This window comes from Asterias rubens, chromosome 9 (genome assembly GCF_902459465.1).
Source record: "Asterias rubens chromosome 9, eAstRub1.3, whole genome shotgun sequence".
In the NCBI taxonomy this organism is placed as follows: Eukaryota; Metazoa; Echinodermata; class Asteroidea; order Forcipulatida; family Asteriidae; genus Asterias; species Asterias rubens.
Window position 1 is genome coordinate 19,672,204 of NC_047070.1, and position 20,813 is coordinate 19,693,016.

Below are 20,813 nucleotides of genomic sequence, written 5' to 3' on the forward strand. Positions count from 1 at the left end.
TGCTTCATACGTACTTTGGTTGTATTTGTTCTGACCACAATGATTGGTAAATTCCCAATAAGTAAGAAACTTTGACATTTGAAATTTGAAACTTTGTGTGGTGGGAGTATAATGAGGCTAGAGTTGCGATACCACCATGTGTAAATCTCACTGTGTTTGTGCTGAAAAGAACCAGTGGTTGACAACTCAACGTTTTGATCAGTCAGCTCTGTCTTCTGGAGAATGGAGCATACTGATAGAAACGTTGAGTTGTTAACCACCAATTCTTGTCTGAAATAAAGCTTCTCAAAAGAGATTTAGATAGTGCTACCACAAACCTCACCTTATTCATTTCCCAATAGATTTTGTTTCACTAATTGGAAAAATAAAAACAGGTACACGTATTCAGGCGAGTTGTAACACAAATTGGCACAAATGTTACGGTTTACGTAACTGTTAGAGCTGAAAACTTGTTGGCTCATTGTCAAGATTTTGTTTGTAGTAACATTGGTCAAAAACTTAACAAATAAAGCAATAAATTGTAAATAAACCAACTCATATATCATTCACCCTAGATGTATTTTATGTATAATGTAAATTAAAAATCTTTAAACTTTTCACTTTTATTTATTCTAAGTAAATAAAACTAGACCAGTTTTTCCCCCAAACTAAAAAAAGGAATGTTTTTTGTGTTTTTTTGGTTTTTTTTAAGAATGCTACCTTACATTACATAAAATGTAATTATAACCCACCTATATTTGTAAAATAACTATATTAAAAATAATAAAGATAACTGCATGAAACTTGAAGTTTGTGTTGCTAATTATCATTTTGTCAGTTAGTTTAGATGAATGCTCAAAACAATAATAACACACTAATCTGAGATTAGATAAAGCGTGAAAATGGCTAGTAGTGGAAGTGTAAAACCAAAATAATATTCTTTATCCCCGATTAAATATGAGCACCTTAAAGGCAGTGGACACTATTGGTAATTACTCAAAATAATTATCAGCATAAAACCTCACTTGGTAACAAGTAATGGGGTGAGGTTGATAGTATAAAACATTGTGAGAAACGGCTCCCTCTGAAGTGGAGTAGTTTTCGAGAAAGAAGTAATTTTCCACGAATTTGATTTCGAGACCTCAAGTTTATAACTTGAGGTCTCGAAATCAACCATCTAAACGCACACAACTTCGTGTGACAAGGGTGTTTTTTCTTTCATTATTATCTCACAACTTCGACGACCAATTGAGCTCAATTTTTCACAGGTTTGTTATTTCATGCATATGTTGAGATACACCAAGTGAGAAGACTGGTCTGTGACAATTACCAATAGTGTCCAGTGTCTTTAATAACAGAAAAATGCGTTAAACGATTGTCTTTCTATGATTCAATCGAAAAACAGGAGGCCAAGGCGTTTCTACGGTCATAGTTAAATTGGGTCCCAATGTTTGAATATGTGCAAGACTTGTGGAGTCTATTCTGACCATAGAGTTATTATAAGAACTAGAGGGCGCACTGGCCTATAATTATACGCGACCCGGTATGCGCGCAGGAGGCCATTTTCTAAGTTGACAAAACTGGCATCGCACAGCGTGTGTTTGTGCAGCCATTTTGTAAGTTGACAAAACAGCATCGCGTAGCGTTCAATAAACACAAACTCCAACGTGTACTTTATATTCAATGCGCGTGTAGAATGGCACGCGTGTCTCCTTGTGGTCCTGTCGCGTTTGTGCAAGAAGCATCACCAGTGCGCCCTCTAGTTCTTATATATAACTCTATGATTCTGACTGAAGAACTTGTAGCCTACTGGCCGAGCGGCTTAGTGCATCGAACTCAAGTTGTGGTTGCTGAGACAACAGCAAATCAAATCAAATCCCGGTCATGACACTTAACTATAATTGCTTCTCATCACCCAGGGGTAATTGGTACCTGTGAGAGCAGATATGGTTCTGGTGATTGTTTTAGCTCGTGTGCTTCTCACTTGGCAGCACATGCTGTACACTCGCTGACATGGTTTGTGGAAAAGAAATACATGGCCCAGTGACCAGGGGTAATAATGTTTGAAACACAATGTTCCTCTTTGAAATTACGCTATATAAGAGTCATTATTATTTTGTTATCATTATCACTGGAATGCTGGTTATGTAAGGAATGCTTAACTTATTTGAATCAATCCCAAGATTGGATGGATTTAGGGCAGCTCCTGGCAAGAACATCGAGGGACTCGACGTGGTGTAAAGAAGTACTTGTTGTGAGTACTACTGCAAACTTTATAAGAATAGTACTGCAGAACTACCATAGACCTAATCGCTAATACTTGGTAGGCGCATGCAAGGCTGGGAATGAGGTGCATGCTGGTCTAGCAAGCGATCAAGTTGGATCGCTAGCTAGAGCAGCATGCACCTCAATCAAGCGCTTGCACAATGGGTATTTGCAAAAAGGTCTATGACTACATGTGTTGGACGAAAGAGTTGTTTAGTTTGAGAAACTCGTCTTTCCTCTTATGTGGATGAAGGTTTGACTGGGGGATCTCCGATGCCATCGGCAAGCTGGTGGACCTTTGCGGCCACTTCATATGCGAGGGAGTCTGCCGCGTTCTAAAGGGAAAAAAAGAAAGTACAAATAGAGGAAAATTAAACACTAATGGTTGAGAGAAGCTTGGCATTCAGGGCGGAGCGATAAGATCAGCGAACTTAAGCTCTTTTGATATGGAGAAAAAGGGGACGTTTCAAAAGTTGTACAGCTCGTTGTTTTGCAAACATTTGAATTGAGGTGAAAAATATGATACAAAATGTAAATTGTCCCATACAGCCTGTGTAGTAACTTGCTCATCTGGAAATGCATTATTAAGGTCACCCCTTTGACCTTTGCATCAAGTGTACAAGACTCACCTGTGTATCAGCTTCAGCATACACCCTTACTATATCTTCTGTACCAGAAGGCCTGTCAGTAAACGTAAAAACATCGTTCAATTAAAGGAACATTACAGAATTGGTTTTGCTAGCAAAAAAATTGCTGGCAGTGTAATGCTATCCAACCATACACATAAACTGAGAAACCTGTAGAAGGGGGAGATCGATCGGCCATCTGGGTCACGAGAGAACAGTGAAAAACCGATTACAAATTGTGCATTGCATCGATGCCCAAAAATGAATAAAACGCTCACTGAGCGATAAACTCCAAACGCGATATTAGACTATTTCAAGGTAATTGTCAAAGACCAGTGTACTCACTTTTAGTGTATCCCAACTTATGCATAAAATAACAAATCTGTGGAAATTTTTGCTCAAGTGGTCATCAAGTTTGCAATAGAATAATGAAAGAAAAAACACCCTTGTTGCATTACTTTGTGTGCTTTTATATGCATAATAAAGGGCTTCAGCTGAAGTCTTTCATTATTTGAATGAGAAATAAAGGATATAGGACATATTAAAATACCTGACAAACGATCGAGCTTTCTGGTAGTTTCCAACGAGGTTATTAATGGCGTCTTGAAGGCCGCTTGGCGAGGTCGCACAACGTTCAGAGTCTGTTGTCTGTATGGCCCTACGGTCTTTCACCTGATGTAAAAATACAATGAGAGAAAACAAATCTTATCATCAACGATCTGCGGACTTCCTTTGTTGAGCTCTTAGAGTACAACATCTTTGTTGGTAATAATTATAACCTTGATATCGTTCACAGCAATGTAATATGGCAATGTTGTATGGCGCAGAAACATGGACCCTCCTCAAATCTGGCCTCAATCGACTAGAATCGTTCCACATGAGGTGTCAACGATCAATTCTCGGCATCCAGTGGTTTCACTTCGTCAACAACAATCAGGTTAACCAAAGAACATGTCTGCCCCCCATCAACCACCTAATTCAACGCCGCCGCTCTGCCTTCTTCAGTCATGTCGCTTGCCTAGCTGACAACATCCCAGCTAAAAAAGCTCTAAGCATCGCCATAAACTCCAGGGGAGGCCTAGCACCAGCTCCTGGCTGGAAGAGACCTAGAGGCTGCCCTCGATCATCCTGGGCCCAACAACTTGGCCGGCCTAACGAAATCGACCACATGTGGCGTGAGGCTGTAGGACGTGGACACAGGAGATCGGCGCAACGGACCCTTGCTGTCTCTGCAGTTAATTGATTGACTGAATGTAATTGTTATGTTAAGTTCGCCTGTCTGAAACCAAAACTTATTTAGGTTGACCTAGAGTGGCTCCTAATCTATTTGGTTTGGTGCGACTGCGGTGCGCCTATCTGAAAAGGGTGTACAAGTTGATAACAGGTTTATAAAATCACACTGTACCTTGACTTTGAGTTGTCTGTTGGGAAGATCTTTGTAGGCTGCGTTCCAGTCTGACATCCCCCATCCTTTGGCATATAGGATACATTCTACAACTAACATGTCTGAGATTGCGTCACCAACAGTCTGAAAATAAAAAATGAGGAATTTTCAGGGGTGAGAGTTATTGCAATAAACTGAGGAATTTTCAGGGGTTAGAGTCATTGCTAACAAAAAGGTCTTAAACTGGGATACAAATTCTAAGGTTTGTTTAAAATGATGGCATTTCCACTTTTTTGTAAACCAAGGAATCAAAGATTCCGTGTCATGGCCGAGCGGTTACGAGAGCACCGGATTCAAGCTCTGGTGTTTGATCAGCCGAGTGTGGGTTCGAATCCCGGTCGTGACACTTGCTACATAAAATTGGGGAGGTAGTGCTTTCTGCTCTACCGGCCAGGCTTCGGATTGATGATACCCAAACCTACATCCATATGGACTGTAAAAGGGGTAACCCTGTTTCAGCCCTAGGAGTAGGTGGCCTCTGGAAAAAAATAAATATAGCCCACACCTTAAAGTGGCCTTGTGTGTCTGGCGACTTGCATAACAAAAACAGTGTCCTCAGCACTAGAGAAGTACACCAAAGAGCAATGTCCGATTTACTTCACCAGTGAACATAAAAAGTCTGATCTCGGATAAAAGTCTGAAAAACATCATCCCTGAATTTGATTAACTGATCATATCAGATACGCTCAAAAGTATACAACATAATTATGAGTTTAAAACATAATCTTATAACAAAAGCATAAAACATGTTGAATGCTTATGCAGCTCTCAATCAAACTAAATTAATAGGCTTGCTCCTTTAAGACATAAATGCTCGCACTCGCACAGTTTTTTGGGTCGCACAATGCGAATAGCAAAATTACAAACAATACCTCATTAATAAGATCCCGAAGGTCTTTCAATGTGACTGCAGCATGCCTTTTATCTTCTGGTAAACTTCATAAGAAACAAAACAAAAGTAGATTAAATAGCAAGAATGTATAAACAAAGTAGATATATAACACATGGTTTAACCGCAAACTATATATTTAAGACCAGTTTATAAGTTAGTTATCTGAACAAAAACAATCTGATATCTTTAAATGTGACACCCTGTGCTAAATTAAGTTATTCCTAAAAGAAAATAGCATTAAAAGTGGAAACAACCAGAACATAAGCCTTGATATAAATGTGACGTGACACCTAAAATATTATATATGTTGAGAAATTTATAGGTACATGTCCATGCGAGGGTAGAGATGGAGTGCATTGATATGTCACTGTAACTTGCGCTAAACAGGCATGATATTTGGGGGAAAAGTAGGAATATTATATTTAGTACTGTATAAGGGCTGACCTAAATGTCTGACACCTTTAATAGACTTTTCAAGTTTTTTTATCACAATTTGTCTGATTTGTCCCTTTAGGGCAAACAAATCGGAGATCAGACTTAAAGCCATTGGACACTTTCAGAACAGAAACAAAAAAAGTTCACAGATTTACAAATAACCTACAGGGTTTACAAAAGGTAATGGTGAAAGACTTTTCTTGAAATATTATTCCATGAAATGCTTTACTTTTTGAGAAAACATTAAAACAATTATCAATTCTGGATAATTACGGATTTAATTTAAACACATGTCATGACACGACGAAACGTACGGAAACAATGGTGGGTTTTCCTGTTATTTTCTCCCGACTCCGATGACTGATTGAGCCTAAATTTTCACAGGTTTGTTATTTTATATATAAGTTCTGATATGACAGACTTTCAATATTGGTCTTACCTTTCGTCTTGACTGGCTTTACTGATTTTGTCTGCTGCTTCTGTACTGAATAAAGCCTGCCAACATCACGATAACAAAATCCACATCAATTTATTTTTAAAGCATTCGGCCAACTTTGTTTTTTGTCAAAGACCTGTATCTACACTTTTTGTGACCAACATATACACAAAAAAATAACCCTGTGGAACTTTTAAAGGTGTAATACAGAAAGGGTAGAACTGATACAATAGTTGCAGACAGTGTTCATGTTTTGTGTGATCACCTTCGGCTCAGGCCATTATCACACGACCACGACCCTGCCGGTTTTAAACAGCCGATAAGAACTCGTCACTACCCTTTTACTCCCTTATTATATCAGTTTGATTCAGAAATAAATGTAGTTTCAATGTTGTTATTCTTACCGTTCCATGTCCATTGGCTTCAAAGTAAACACCCACATCAAACTCCAGAGCTTTACGATGTAGATGTTTGACTCCAGTGCAGGCACATGCTACCGGTACTTTCTGAAAACAATTCATAAAAATTAAATAAGCCCCTGCGAAAAAGTAGCATATAATAGAAATATGAAAGGTCCATTCCCTAACTTTGTGAATATAGAACACAACTCAGAAATCAAACTTCTGTATAGACCTTATGCATTGACATCATCCAGTCGCCATCTTAGAGGAAAAACGGTGACGAAACAATCGAAACGCACGGCGCACAGGATTGGCCAATGAACAACCTCCTTTTGACCTCTAGGTGAGGGCGCCCTACTGAATGACTTCATGGGCATAAGGTCTATTTTGACTTACTAGGACATTTGAGGCATATGCTGTGTGCTGTTTGTACGAGACCAATATTGAGTTGGAGACCAGATGCTGTGACCAATTCCCTTACTTTGTGAATATAGAACGCAACTCAGAAATCAAACTTCTGTATAGACCTTATGCATTGACGTCATCCAGTCGCCATCTTAGAGGAAAAACGGTGACGAAACAATCGAAACGCACGGCGCACAGGATTGGCCAATGAACAACCTCCTTTTGACCTCTAGGTGAGGGCGCCCTACTGAATGACTTCATGGGCATAAGGTCTATTTTGACTTACTAGGACGTTTGAGGCATATGCTGTGTGCTGTTTGTTTGAGACCAATATTGAGTTGGAGACCAGATGCTGTGAACAATTCCCTTACTTTGTGAATATAGAACGCAACTCAGAAATCAAACTTCTGTATTGTGACTTACTAGGACGTTTGAGGCATATGCTGTAGAGCTTCCATTGGCGTAGGCTGTTTGTACAAGACCCATATTGAGTTGGAGACCGGACGCTGTGACCAACTCCTGAATGTACCCAGCAATCTACAGAAAAACAAGAACGGAGACAGAAGGTTCAGAGCTTCTAATTTCAAATATGAATTGTCTATATATTGTAAATTTTTACATTCGTTTTAGTGTCTGTATATGTTTGGTAATGACTATGAAAAATAATGGCGATAAAAACTTACTGGGTAAGAAGTACTGCAGCTTTGGAAAATGTAATGCATTTCGAGAGACTTTTCACTTTAAAGTACCGTGGTTAAAGTGTGGAAAAAGATATCACTTTTTATCCCCCGAAAAATTTAATCTGAGAAGCATTATTCTTCCTGCGTGAATAAACCACAAAAAGAGAAGGGGTTCCCCCGGTGTTCCTTGTTTGATTGGCTGTATAATGCATCACAGCACCTTGTAAACCGTTAAATGGTCCTATGTAAACAAATAGGTCTCATACCACAATCCCTTACTGGAAAATACTGAATGTTGAAGTGCCTTGAGAGTATATGATAAGAATCCACTAGTATTATTAATAACTTACAAGTGTTGCAATCTTGTCTCCATCCAGCAGGTGGAAAACGCCATCTGAAGAAAGAACAATGTTTAAATATTTTCATCAATTATTAATTTTCATGTATTTATTTATCTATTTCTGTTTCAAATCATCAACAATTGTGGTCAGAGAGCAAAAAAATGACTAATCGGACATGAATAAAACACACTTTTTGAAATTAAGATGAACAACTATAAGTTATCACACAAGCGCGAGTGGAATATGAAGAAGAAAAAAAAGCGCTTCTGCGTCCCATATCCAACAATGCCGAAGGCCGAGTTGGATATGGGACACAGACACGCTATATTTTTTCATATTTCAGAGTGTTATTTCACGCGCACAAAGTTTAGAATGTAATTTTTGCACTGTCCGTATCTGGAGCATGACAAAATGACATTTCACAATACGCACTGTGTAATAAAAACAGTTTGCTGAGTTCCCTTGATGGGAAGATCATCAAAATAATAAACGAACAATGCAACACATTACTTGCTATGAAGAGAGTACAAACAACTTACCGTTATCAATGAAGTAGTAGACAATCCTATCAGCGTCTCCATCAAGAGATATACATTTACCTCCAGCTTCTTTGGTTGGCATACCTTCATGATATCAACAAATATTTCTAGTTATTGTTTATAAACAAAAATAAGTTGGGTTTGAATAAAGACAAATTTACCAGAGCTCTACCAACTGATAAAGCTATCTAACTGTCTGTTGATGGGCTCCCTATTTTGCTAGTATCTTGTTCACATCCCCTTGAGGTGATCCCCTGGCTGCCACTTCCAAGGTTGTATCGTAAACTTGGGTGTTAAGTCCAAGTCACACAGGCCCCGATAACCTAAACGAAAACAATAACGATACAAATGCACGCCCTTGATTGGTTGAATGAGCGTGGGAGTATTCCGCGTGGAGCATTTCAACCAATCGAGGGGGTGCATTTTTATTGTTACTGTTTTCGTTCTCATTATCGGGGCCTGTGTGACTTGGCCTTTATCCCTGGCTACATGGCAGTAAAAGGTTGTTGATAAGTGTATTGGATATCTGTACATGTCCTACACACAAAGTGTTGTATTTTATTAGCGAGAAGAAGGATCCTAGAAAATAATCCAAGTGGGTTAGGGGGGTATCAGTTGCAAGTTTGCAAAATTTTTGTTGGAACTGAAAACTAGAGAATTGCAGAGAACTCTATACTACAGAATACATGTCGTTTCACACAGACATAGAAACACATTAATAAAGAATCATCAGGTCTCTCCCCAGTAATTTTTACGACACTGTGGGGCATTCTAGACCCAAATTTGGGAAGTTTGGCCAAAGGACGAGGAATTGAAACATGGTCAACAGTATGGATTGTTTTCTACTTGTTGGTTATCTTGCTTTTCTGTGTCACTCTGGAGCATTATAAATGGTTTTATCTTGATGATTCTTGTGAAATTTGTATATAAAAAAACAAACAATAATTTAACATTTCTTTTGAGTATCGTAAGAAATTTGCGGGTATCAGCATGCAGTTGGCGCATATTGGCCCAATATGCTGTCTTGTGCATGGGAGAACCCATATCATCTAAATTTATGTGAATTTTTCACGCTGATTATTAATCCATAATACAAATTTGGTGCCAGACGCTGCAATGAAAACACCAACCACCGAGTTTATGTTTATTTAGAGACTAGCCAGATGGTCTATACACAGTTCAGCACGAATTGTTGACATATGGCAGACATACACCTGTATTGATTGTTTTTAATTTCCCTGCTTCGTTGAGTTGTGCTGGTAATTTCTTTTAAACGTGTCAACAATTATTTTAAATTATGCCGAGCCCAACTTCACATAGCTGCTTAGGCCACAAAAGCAGCTAAGCGTTAAAACAATTCTGCTATGCACATTACAATTTCCGGCTAAAATACTGGATGTCATATTTGTCTTAATATAGACCTACCATAAGGAGGTTGTTGCTCCACTTTGACAAAGTCTGCTCCACACTGTCAACAAAAAACAACCAAAAACAAATTTCACACAAACTAGCTGAGTGAGCATTTGACAGTTGTATCATTTCATTGCCTCAATGCTATACAGTCCTGATTAGCAATAATTATCCTATTTTGTAACACTCAAAAGGGCTGAATATCTAGAAGGCTATAGACTTAAAGGCAGAATATATTATTGGTAATTACTCCACAAGCTAATAATGACCATGAACAGTTACTTGGTAAAGAAGACTAAAGAGCTGTTGATAGTATCAAAATTGTAAGAAACAACCCATTTGAAATAATGTAGTTTAGAGAAAGAGGTAATTTTAAAAAGAGTAATTTTTGTTTCATTATTCTCTTTGATGACCAATTGAGTCAACTTTTACAGGTTTTTTATTTCATGCAAATGTTGGAATAAACCAAGTGAGGATGCTGGTCTTTGACAATTTAATACCAAAAGTATACCATGCCTGTAAGAAAATGGCCAAACACAACATACATGTAAAAAGAGTCTACCAAATAGCCTCTAGTGAACAGTTTAAAACAAACTGTGTGCCAATTTGGCTACCGGTGCTGCACACTCCAAAGGAGTAAAGGCTGCTTCTGGATTACTTAAAGCCAGATAACCAGGAAAAGACATAGTGTAAGAAGCTTTAAAGGCAAGGTTTAATTTTTGTCATCACTGTCACAATAAATGGCAATCAAAACTTACTTAGTATATTGAGATTTTTTTTAATCACCCTAAATTTTAAATTGTCAAATACGTTTCTCATGTTGTGACTTCCAATTACGGATTAAAGTTCCTGCGTGGACATAACCACTATGGATTTTTGAAGATGTCTCAAAAGTGCTGCCACCTTTTGAAATGAAATTTTCACAGGTTAGTTTCTTCGCACAGAACAAAAACAGTCAACCGGTTCCAAACACCAAAGGTATACAGTCCCCTCAACATAACGGGTAACATAAATCATTAAAATTCACATCACAAAATTTTCTGACTTTTTTTGTTTGTATAAATATTGACCCCCATAATAATCACCAAAACTAGTTAACACTACAAAGACCTTCTGTATAACTTTTCAAAGCAAACATTGTGGATGAATTTGTTTTGATTTTAAAACTGTTCATATTCTTCTTTGCTCTTTGGCTTGTTCCTGTGGTTGTATTTATTACAGTTGAGTAAAGACTCCTATATTTTTCAATCAATATTTTCGCTTACCCTGTCGTTGAGTTTGCCATGTGTTCCATCATTATGAATGGATATTTTCAGCTGGTTGTTTAGATGCTGACATAACTGCTGCATTTTCAGAGCCCCGACCCCATTAGCTCCATCCACAGATATCTCCCTAGCGTAACAACTCTGACCAGAGTTACACTACAGGGAAACAATTGTATTTGAGCTGTCATTTAGCGGCCACCGAATAAACAATGTTTGAACATTACAAGTATCAACTATACTGATCAGGGCTAGCATTGGGGTTGGGGAAAGCTCAATATATTTTTATTGGACCAAATTATGTGACAAGACCAGAATTGAGGTGAGAAAAAAATGCCTCACATGTTAGTAACTGTTTGAATTAAATAAAAACACTAAGATTAAAATAATCTCATTTGTACACTGAGATTGATACTCATTCGTATATTTGTATGGGTAATTAGTCTTAGATAATTGACAGACTATTATTTATGAGACTGAAAGTCGGAATTTGAACCCGGTCATGAGTTTACTGGCCACATGCTAAAATCACTGGCCTCAGGCCTGTAGTCCAGTGTCAAATTCAAGCCCTGTTAATATGTCCTATAGACCCATTGCACAATGCGCAGCGCACTTACATGCGGGTCTCCTGCCCACCATTTTGGGTGTCACACCCACAAAATGATGGTACACGTGTTTACGCACCTCCGAACAATGCGTCTACCATTTCTGCCTTTTGTGGAGAGTCCATTCCTTTTGAGCACGTTTTGACAGACAAAATGGCAGACAAGAGAGAAGTGCGCATATGTGCGCTGCGCTTTGTGCAAGGGGTCTTTGACAAAGGGTTGAATTCTAACTAGACAAAGTAGATAAATTAGCAATTATGAACAAACCTGTTGCCTAACTTGAGTAAACGCTGACGATAGTTTACTGTAGTAACCCTGCTCAGTTGCTTTACCGTAGTCACCCTTTGTGTTATGACACCTGAAGATTGGACAACAAAGGGTTTTGAGTCATTGCATGGTGAGGTATCTCCGGTAACACCAGTATATATACATAGAGCAAGTGCGAGACTGCACCATGGTTAACTAAAGGTTTACTATATTGGTCGACCATTGGATGACTACTGTGGTCGACCACTTGGAACCAGGTTCAGAACCATGGTTTGTTCACTGGTCTCAATAGCCTGTTCCATGCTAACATGTGTAAAGCGCAGAGTGGAACCAGTGACAATGTAGGGAAAGGCAATGGAGTGTTAAGTACCATGGTACGGACGGTTGACTAGGCTTCCAAACGAGTTGTTCGAGTGAGTGCATCACTGCGCATGTACGTTGCTGGGCAGTAGTCTACTATATGTGCGCACTCGAACATGCTCTTAGCTGTGTAGATTTGTTCTGAGATAACTTGTCTTGCTATTGTCGAAAAGTAGGTTTGAAAGAGAGACTCTACTCAAACGTTTGATCATCATTTTCTTTTTCATTAAAGTTATATTAACACAGTGGGATTTTTTTATTTATTTAAAAACAGACCGTCAGACTTGTCCAGTCAAGAGTTAACTAGCCTTAGGCTGAAATTACTGGCCTGAAGCCTGTGGTCCAGTGTAAAATGCGAGCCCTGCTGCTACAATTAAGATGTATTTACCTGACCATGTAATGGAGTTGTGGTGTTGACAGCAGCCCTTTTTGGAAGACAAAATACAAAATGTAAAGTGTGTTAGAACCTAGCTATCAGAAAAAGATAAAGTATACATATTATTTAAGGCATTGCGATAATATTTGGTTTGCGGTAACACCATGTGTGTATCTACTTGCCAGGTAGAGTTTGTTCTTTAGAGAACTGTCTTGCTATATATTCCACTACCGCGGAGTAGATTTAACGGATTGTTCGGGAGACTTCTCAGTTCTGAAAAGAGCTGTCCTGCTTTTTAACTATTAAGATAAAGTTGGGTTTTTTACACTTCCCAGTGAAAATCCATAAGACCAGCTATGTGGGGTTTCCTTAAACAAATAATCTTTTGGGATTATTATTCACTTGTGTAAATTTTCCTTTTGTCATGGTTTTATGATGGCTTTGAGGTCGGGTGTGCATCAGGTGCACAATAAATCTACTTATTACTTATACATGTATCAATAATATTAATTTTATGTAAATCATACCATAGTCGATATAGTCTCCTTTCAAGGTCTGAATACCATCCATTAGCGCTTGAGCCAAGGCTACACTACTGGGTCTGAGAAAAAACAGACAGCAAAACATATTCAGTTACTATCATGAAGGACGTTTTACATCAAAATTACAAAATCAAATATATAATTTTGAGATGTGACTCCTTTTATAATATATCATAAGTTGATAAGAATCAGACTGTGTCATCTCTTGTAATAAGTCATTTGTGTGTTAGATTTTAATATTGTCTGGTACAATGACATGCTTGATCACAAGTCCACTTAAACTTGAATTCCTCAGACTATCGAGACAGTTACTATGTCACATGATTAGGGGCAAGCTTATGCTCAGTTGCGTAAAATATGAAGAACACCCATGCACGATTCTGAATGAACGTGTTTGGCACAATGGTACCAGGGTTGGCTCATCTGGAGGTTGCTATGCAAAGGCTTGCCTCGAACCATTTGACATAGCAACTATCTCTATAGTCTGAGAAATTCAAAATGTAAGCGGTACATTGTGACTAAGCAAGTCATTGTACCAGACATTATTCATATCTAACTCGCAATTGGCTTATTGCGAGGTTTTTTTTGCCATTCAGCTGTTAACAAATCGTTCCAGAGGAAGGCCAGGCTCTGTGGCTTTTTTGTAAACATGTGATGTCCAGGGTTATAAATCAAATTTTTTTTCGAAGTCCACGAGAGCGAGCAGATCAACAAAATTATTCATGTTTAAATATAGGGCCATAAAAGATGAACTGCAAGCTTCAGACCAGATGCCAGGTTTCCAAACTGTTCGCATTATGGGCCATGCAATAAGTTACATGTCAATGACCTTTTGACTGTGCTCTTTTTCTGTGCGTTTGATACTCCTCATTATTAGCTGTGTCTCAGATCAATGCACAGTGGACAGTATTTTGATTTATTCTATGGGAAATCTGTGCTGGGCACCACAATGCATTTAACTCAGAGTGCTGGGCAAAAATTGTGAGGCCTAGGTAAGCATGCCCAGCACCGCCCATCGAGGCCTCAACAATGGCGATGTCACAGGTCACATGGTCTATAAATCAACAGCTCGTCTTACCTTGTATCTCTTGCTAGGAAGACGTTTGCAGGGAGTGTTATGTCGATCTCTAGATCACTGATTAAGCTCTCAATGTATCGGCCAAGATCCTCATCTCTGAAACAGATGGACACACAAAGACTCAAATGTAAGCGAGGATGAAGTATTAATAATAATAATAATAATAGTGGCTTCTTATATAAGGCTCATATTTGTAACTCAGCGGCGCTCAAGAACATTCAGTATTTTCCTGCAAGGTATGTGGGACTAAGGCCGTGTCCGAATTGGCGACTTCGACTACAGCTACGGCTAGATCAGCGCGTCTGTCAGTGTTGAAGAATAGCAGACGCGCGCGCCCTAGCCGTAGTAGCTGTAGCCGAAGTCGCCAATTCGGACACGGCCTAGGTTTGAGTTATGATACCTACTCCTTTTACATAGCACCATGTAACAGTGTACAAGGTGCTGTGGCGCAATATACTGCCAATCAAACCAGGAACCACGGGGCCTTTGAATGAGTGCACTTGGTTCTTTTACGTGCGCTACACAACACATGGGACCAACAACTTATATCCCATCCAAAGGCCGAAGCACCGTGGTTATGTGTCATGCTTAAGGACAAAGGTGTCACGACTGGGACTTGAACCCACACTCTACTGATCAGAAACACCAGAGTTTGAATTCTGTGCTCTTAACCGCTAGGCCATGAAACGCCACATTTAGGGTTACAGAAGGAGTTTACTATATACTCTAATTAGACCGTCATCATGTTGCGCCCATCTGCAATTTTCTCCACTCTGAACCATTCTAACCAAATTGAGACTGAAAGGGCATATAGTATTTTCATGACATTGTTTTACTCATTTCTCAAAAACTACAGCACCTCAGCATCTAATATTTTAAGGTACGCTTTCTATTATCATTATCTTCAAACGGTGTAAGTTTAATGTAAATCTGTGGACATTGTGTTTTGTGTTACAAAAAGTACCCAAATCCTTTAAAAACAATCTAGCAGTTTGTGTTTATCAGCAAAGGATTTACATGCACTACTAGTACATTGCATAGTAGTCTGATAGTGGTAAAAAGGGTGTTAAAGATGCTATGTCAGATTGTTGCCCGATTTGACCCTAAAATTTTGATTTAAAATTCAATAGGTATTTTTATTGGGGTCGAGAAAGTTACAAGCTTTCATTTGAGCCATTGCTCGAAAAAGTCCACCAATTATTAGTAGCAGTGAAATAAAGTGCTCAGAATCCCGACAATATATCACGTGACCAATTATTATGTGTTTTATAAGAAATGTTTTAAATTTTTGTCATGGTTCCTGACCATTAAAAGTAAAAGTTAAACTTTTTTCGTTAGAGCGGGTGATACTCTTTGAAATACCATTCACTAAACAAAATCTATTTTTTTATCTTTGGGGCAAAAAATCCGACATAGCATCTTTAATCAACCTGAACTAAAAACTCCTTTTGGCAAATAACTGTACACTGACAATCATGCTTGTTTGTGAACAACATTTAAATGTACAACTGCACTAAAGTTTCCCCCTTGAACTAACAATTGTCCGTTCACCAAATACAATGATATTTATCAAAGTACTGCCATTTGTGCCGAGCTGGAAATTCTCTTTTCAAAGATTTTGTGATCCAGCTAGCTATCTGAAACAGTCACGCATGTAAATTCCAATCGGCATCAACAGACCGGAAATTACATCCTCTTAAAAATATTGAATGGAACTGTTTGATATGCACCAGTGATCAGTGAACAATGTGAATCCGTTTACTTACTTGTAAAGCTTATGAGGTGTGTACATATTTGCCTCTTGGTAAACACACATACATTGAAAGAATGAGGAGCCATTCAGAATAGTAACCGTTTAAAAGTGGGGGTTTTTCTGAAATAATTTTGACCCACCAACAAGTGGGCTGAAACAGGGTTACCCCTAGCACAGTCTGTAAAGATGTAGTATGGCTATCATCCACTAGGAGCCTGGTTGGTGGTGCAGAATAAACTACCTTCCCTACTTATATTGAAGCAATTATTGTTAAGTGTCTTTCTCAAGGGCAAAAGTGTCATGACCAGGATTGGAAACCACACTCTGCTGCTAACAACACCAGAGCTTGGGTCCGGTGAACTAAACTGCTTATGCCTGACATGCAGCACATTGCAAAGTCCTTTGTGTACAACAGGCTTACCCCATCCCCAGTTCCCGACATGTAACAACCCAATTCAAACCCATCATCCCCTTCAATTTGCACATTATAATTAGTTGCATCTGGGTATACTTACGGAACATTAGCAATGGACGTCGCATACTTCTCCCACTCAGCTACCAACATCTCTCCCATGGGTTCAACGACCTTGACCCCATTGTCCTCCTCCGGATTGTGCGATGCAGTTATCATTACACCAACGGTTGCTGTAAAAAACAATCATATTGAACCAAAACCTTCAACCAATCTATTCAGTTATAACCTACAGTCAAGGCATTCCTTAGGGAACTTGAACGTTCTACTCTGGAACAGACTCCTTGCTGAACTCAAAAAAGAAACCTCATTTGCGAAGTTCAAAATTCAATAAACCCACCTCTTCCATACTTCCTGACGTAATTAGTTCGTGCTTTAGCTGAGACTTTTTTTGGCTTATCCCTCAATCATGCCAGGAGTGTCAAGTCTGACAGACATAGCGAGATATAAATCTTTACTAATATTATTACATTGGATGGATCACAGGAACTAGTATTGACAACTTGACAGTCTGACAACTCGACCTGTCGGACAACTCAACAGTCTGACAACTCCACCTGTTGGACAACTCAACAGCTGTACAACTCGACAGTCTGGCAACTCCACCGGCCAGACAACTCAACGAGTTGGACAACACCACCGACCAGACAACCTAGACAGTTTAACAAGTCGTCTGCGAGACAACTCGACATAGTGCCAAGACAAGTCAATGAGTGAAGTCGACGAGCGATTGACTAAATGTGCTACTGACATCAGTGACAAAGTGTTCAAGAAAGTCTAGTATAAATCCTAAATTTGCACCGACTTTGTTATAAGCACCGTATGTGGCATAAGAGTTGTGGAACTTGCACCGACTTTGTTATAAGCACTGTATGGTCTGGCATTAGAGTTCTTTGAAAAATTCTGCTGAGCAAGTGTTTTTGCTAAGCACAAATGAGTGGTGCACCAGTTGCAACAATGTCAACTTTATGGAATTTTGGCTTGTAACCAGTTTCTGTTAAGCAAGAGTTGTCCGTGCTTAGCAAGTTTGTATGCTTACATGTATGCTTTATGAAATTGGGCCCTGATCATTACAAACCTTTGACAGCTTTAGACCTGAGTACAACTAGCAGCCCTAGACGATACAGCACAGGGTCAAGGATATCAGCTCTGAGTAAAAATAACACAATTTTCACTCTCTCAGTTGTGGCAGAAATTAACATATTACTTGTAGTAAGAACTGAGAAGAGTCTTATAACCATTGCTGCTCAGTTGGCCCTTCAATGGCAAAACGTTAGAACTAAAAAATATAATTTTATGAATAAGCAACTGCAAGTACCAGGCAGGGATTTAAGCTTTTTTTGGCATAGGACTAAAGTTTAAATAGAGGCTGGCACAGTGGTGGATTTCACAAAGAGTTGGGACTAGTCTTATCTCGAGTTAGGACCAGTTACTCGTCCTAACTTAGGACTATCCATGCAATTTGTATATCTCCTAGGACTAGTCCTAAGTTAGGACTAGTCCTAACTCTTTGTGAAATCGACCCCTGGTCATGTTATACTGTAGTCACATACATACATAGTATGCTTTTGAAACTTTTAAATGGGAAAAGCACCCTCAATTTACCAATAAACTATCAAACATGTAAAAGAAAAAATCTTTAGATTTGGGCTGTTTTGCCATGGAAGAGCCGAGGAGTACAGCGCCCAAGTTACTGGGTGTATGACTGTCCATTCTTATTGCCTAAACACTAACAACAGTACACCCCCTATAATTAATAGCTAGAACTACAAAGAAACAATAATGGATTCAAAAAAATAATAACACCGGTAATAAATATTTACTTAAAGGCAGTGGACACTATTGGTAAAATACTCAAAATATTTATCAGCATAAACCTTTTGTGGTGACGAGTAATGGGGAGAGGTTGATGGTATAAAACATTGTGAGAAACGGCTCCCTCTGAAGTGCCATAATTTTCGACGAATTTGATTTCGAGACCTCAAGTTTAGAACTTGAGGTCTCGAAATCAACCATCTAAACGCACACAACTTCGTGTGACAAGGGTGTTTTTTCTTTCATTATTATCTCCCAAGTTCGATGACCGATTGAGCTTAAATTTTTACAGGTTTGTTACTTTATGCATATGTTGAGATACACCAACTGTGAAGGCTAGACTTTGACAATTACCAATAGTGTCCACTGCCTTTAAAGACACTGGACACTATTGGTAATTGTCAAAGACCAGTCTTCTCACTTGGTGTATCTGCATAATGTGAAAATTTGAGCTGAATTGGTCGTCGAAGTTGTGAGATAATAATGGGAAAAAAAACCACCCTTGTCGCATGAATTTGTATGCTTTCAGATGCTCGACTGCATAATGTGAAAATTTGAGCTGAATTGGTCGTCGAAGTTGTGAGATAATAATGGAAAAAAAAAACACCCTTGTCGCACGAATTTGTATGCTTTCAGATGCTCGATTTCGAGGAATTCAGAGGAAGCCCTTTCTCACAATGTTTTATGTATACTATCAACAGCTCCCCATTTCTCGCTACCAGTAATGTTTTTTGCTAACCTAATAACTATTTTGAATTAAAAAGCGCCCTTTACTAAAGGTTTTTATTAATACAATAGAATGGTCAACCAAAAGTAAAGGACAAAGTTAGTGATAAACCGCTTAAACAGGGCCAAATTGTAATGGTCATTGGAATTAGTGGAAAAGTTTCCGTATGGCGCCACCACTTTTTCATTCGATATGAAATAATATAGACTTATAGTATCTAATTTACCTGATTGATATATCCTTTTTTGTAAAAATGAGTGAAAAAGTGGTGGCGCCATACGGAAAGTTATCCGAAAAAGTTTTTGTATCACCATGGTATCACGCACGCCACAACTTTTTTAAAGGTATCCCTTTTTGTAAAAATCAGTGAAGAAAGGGTGGCGTGATCAGGAAAGTTATCAAAATTGAATACGTAAACTAACTTTTAATTTAATATACAAATAATATATAAGCAATAACTCAGTAAGCAGTTTTAAAATGACAGGAGTTGTTGAATGGTCATTGGAAAAAGTTTCCGTATCACGCACGCAACAACTTTTTAAGTTTAAGAATTAAGGTCTCCCTTTTTGTAAAAATTAGTGAAGAAGGGGTGGCGTGATACGGAAAGTTATCAAAATTTAATACTAATAATAATAACCTAATACGTAATTAACTTTTAATTTAATATACAAATATTAAGCAATAACTCAGTAAGCAGTTTTAAAATGACAGGAGTTGAGGTTTTGTTGTTTTGTTTTGTCAACAAATATTTTTCGAGCCGAGAAAAGAAAGAGATTTAACAAGTAGACAAAAAAGAGAACGAACCTGCACCGAAATCCTGCCGTGCCGTAGCTGAAGACATTTTTGCCATTGTTTGGGTGTTTACTGGCCCCAATGGCAACAGAACCACAAAGTGACGAATGATTCATCTTGCAAAATTCTAGAATTATGCTCTGATATTTTGTGCGAAGTTGTCTTTGTTATTCAGGCAGGTGTGAAATATATTAACGTCATGGACAGACAACGTGTCCTTGGTCAGCTGTGAATGTACGTGTGCATCACATACGTCAGTTACCGTGCATGTCGTGCAGAACGCATGGCACAAAACGTGCCCACAAATAAACTGAATACTGCCACCAAGTGCTGAGGTCCAGATTTCACATTTTTTGGTGGGAGGGCGGGGAGAAGGGGGGGGGGTAGCCTGAACATCTTACGTCACACTTCGAGAAGACAGAACCCAGTCTAAGGGGGGGGGGGAGGGGGGGTACTAACATTTAAAGGTGGTCTTGCTTTTGAGATGTCGTTCAAAATCCAGGATCAAAACTCATATATTTGTCCTCTACCACATTACTTCATGTGATGATTCTCAACTTTGACCCGAAAGCTCCTGTACTTCGAACCAGACTTGTTATTGCCAGTAATTTCAATGTGTAAGATTAAAGATATAGTTCTTTACAGAACGCCCCCCCCCCCCAAGAAAACAAACCATAAACAACAACAGCGACAAGCCACTCCAATAAACAAACAAAAACGACAACAACTTATTTTCAAATTTCTGTTTTATTATCACCTCTTTATTTGTGTCATGTTGTAAGTGTTAATCATTTAACTCATTATTTTACCAGGTACAATATTTGTATTTGTGTATACTTTGCATTGCCAAGAATAACAGGTTATATAATATTTTTTTGTGGTACACTAGAACTTCTTGAAAAATTAAGGTT

General features: G+C 38.6%; 1 protein-coding gene across 1 annotated transcript; it reads right to left on the reverse strand.

The window, feature by feature from the left end:
• Positions 1 to 1,258: 1,258 nt before the first annotated feature.
• On the reverse strand, positions 1,259 to 20,208 carry LOC117294884 (phosphoacetylglucosamine mutase-like). The gene is made up of 19 exons (XM_033777433.1): positions 19,915 to 20,208; positions 17,647 to 17,717; positions 16,612 to 16,741; positions 14,344 to 14,439; positions 13,251 to 13,324; positions 12,736 to 12,772; positions 11,988 to 12,078; positions 11,119 to 11,274; positions 9,869 to 9,911; positions 8,444 to 8,527; positions 7,914 to 7,957; positions 7,307 to 7,420; positions 6,482 to 6,583; positions 6,081 to 6,136; positions 5,187 to 5,250; positions 4,276 to 4,398; positions 3,421 to 3,542; positions 2,874 to 2,925; positions 1,259 to 2,579 (listed from the first exon to the last, which is right to left on the reverse strand). The coding sequence occupies exons 1-19, from the start codon at positions 20,016 to 20,018 to the stop codon at positions 2,484 to 2,486; spliced, it is 1,659 nt and encodes a 552-aa protein (XP_033633324.1). The 5' UTR covers positions 20,019 to 20,208; the 3' UTR covers positions 1,259 to 2,483.
• Between the last annotated feature and the right edge of the window lie 605 nt (positions 20,209 to 20,813).

Coding starts and splice junctions, on each gene's coding strand:
- LOC117294884 (XM_033777433.1), bottom strand. CDS start 20,018: ATGAATCATTCGTCACTTTGTGGTTCTGTTGCCATTGGGGCCAGTAAA. Junction 9,912..11,118: donor ATGGCAAACTCAACGACAGG/GTAAGCGAAAAT, acceptor TTTTGTTGACAG/TGTGGAGCAGACTTTGTCAA. Junction 2,580..2,873: donor ATGCTGAAGCTGATACACAG/GTGAGTCTTGTA, acceptor TTTTCCCTTTAG/AACGCGGCAGACTCCCTCGC.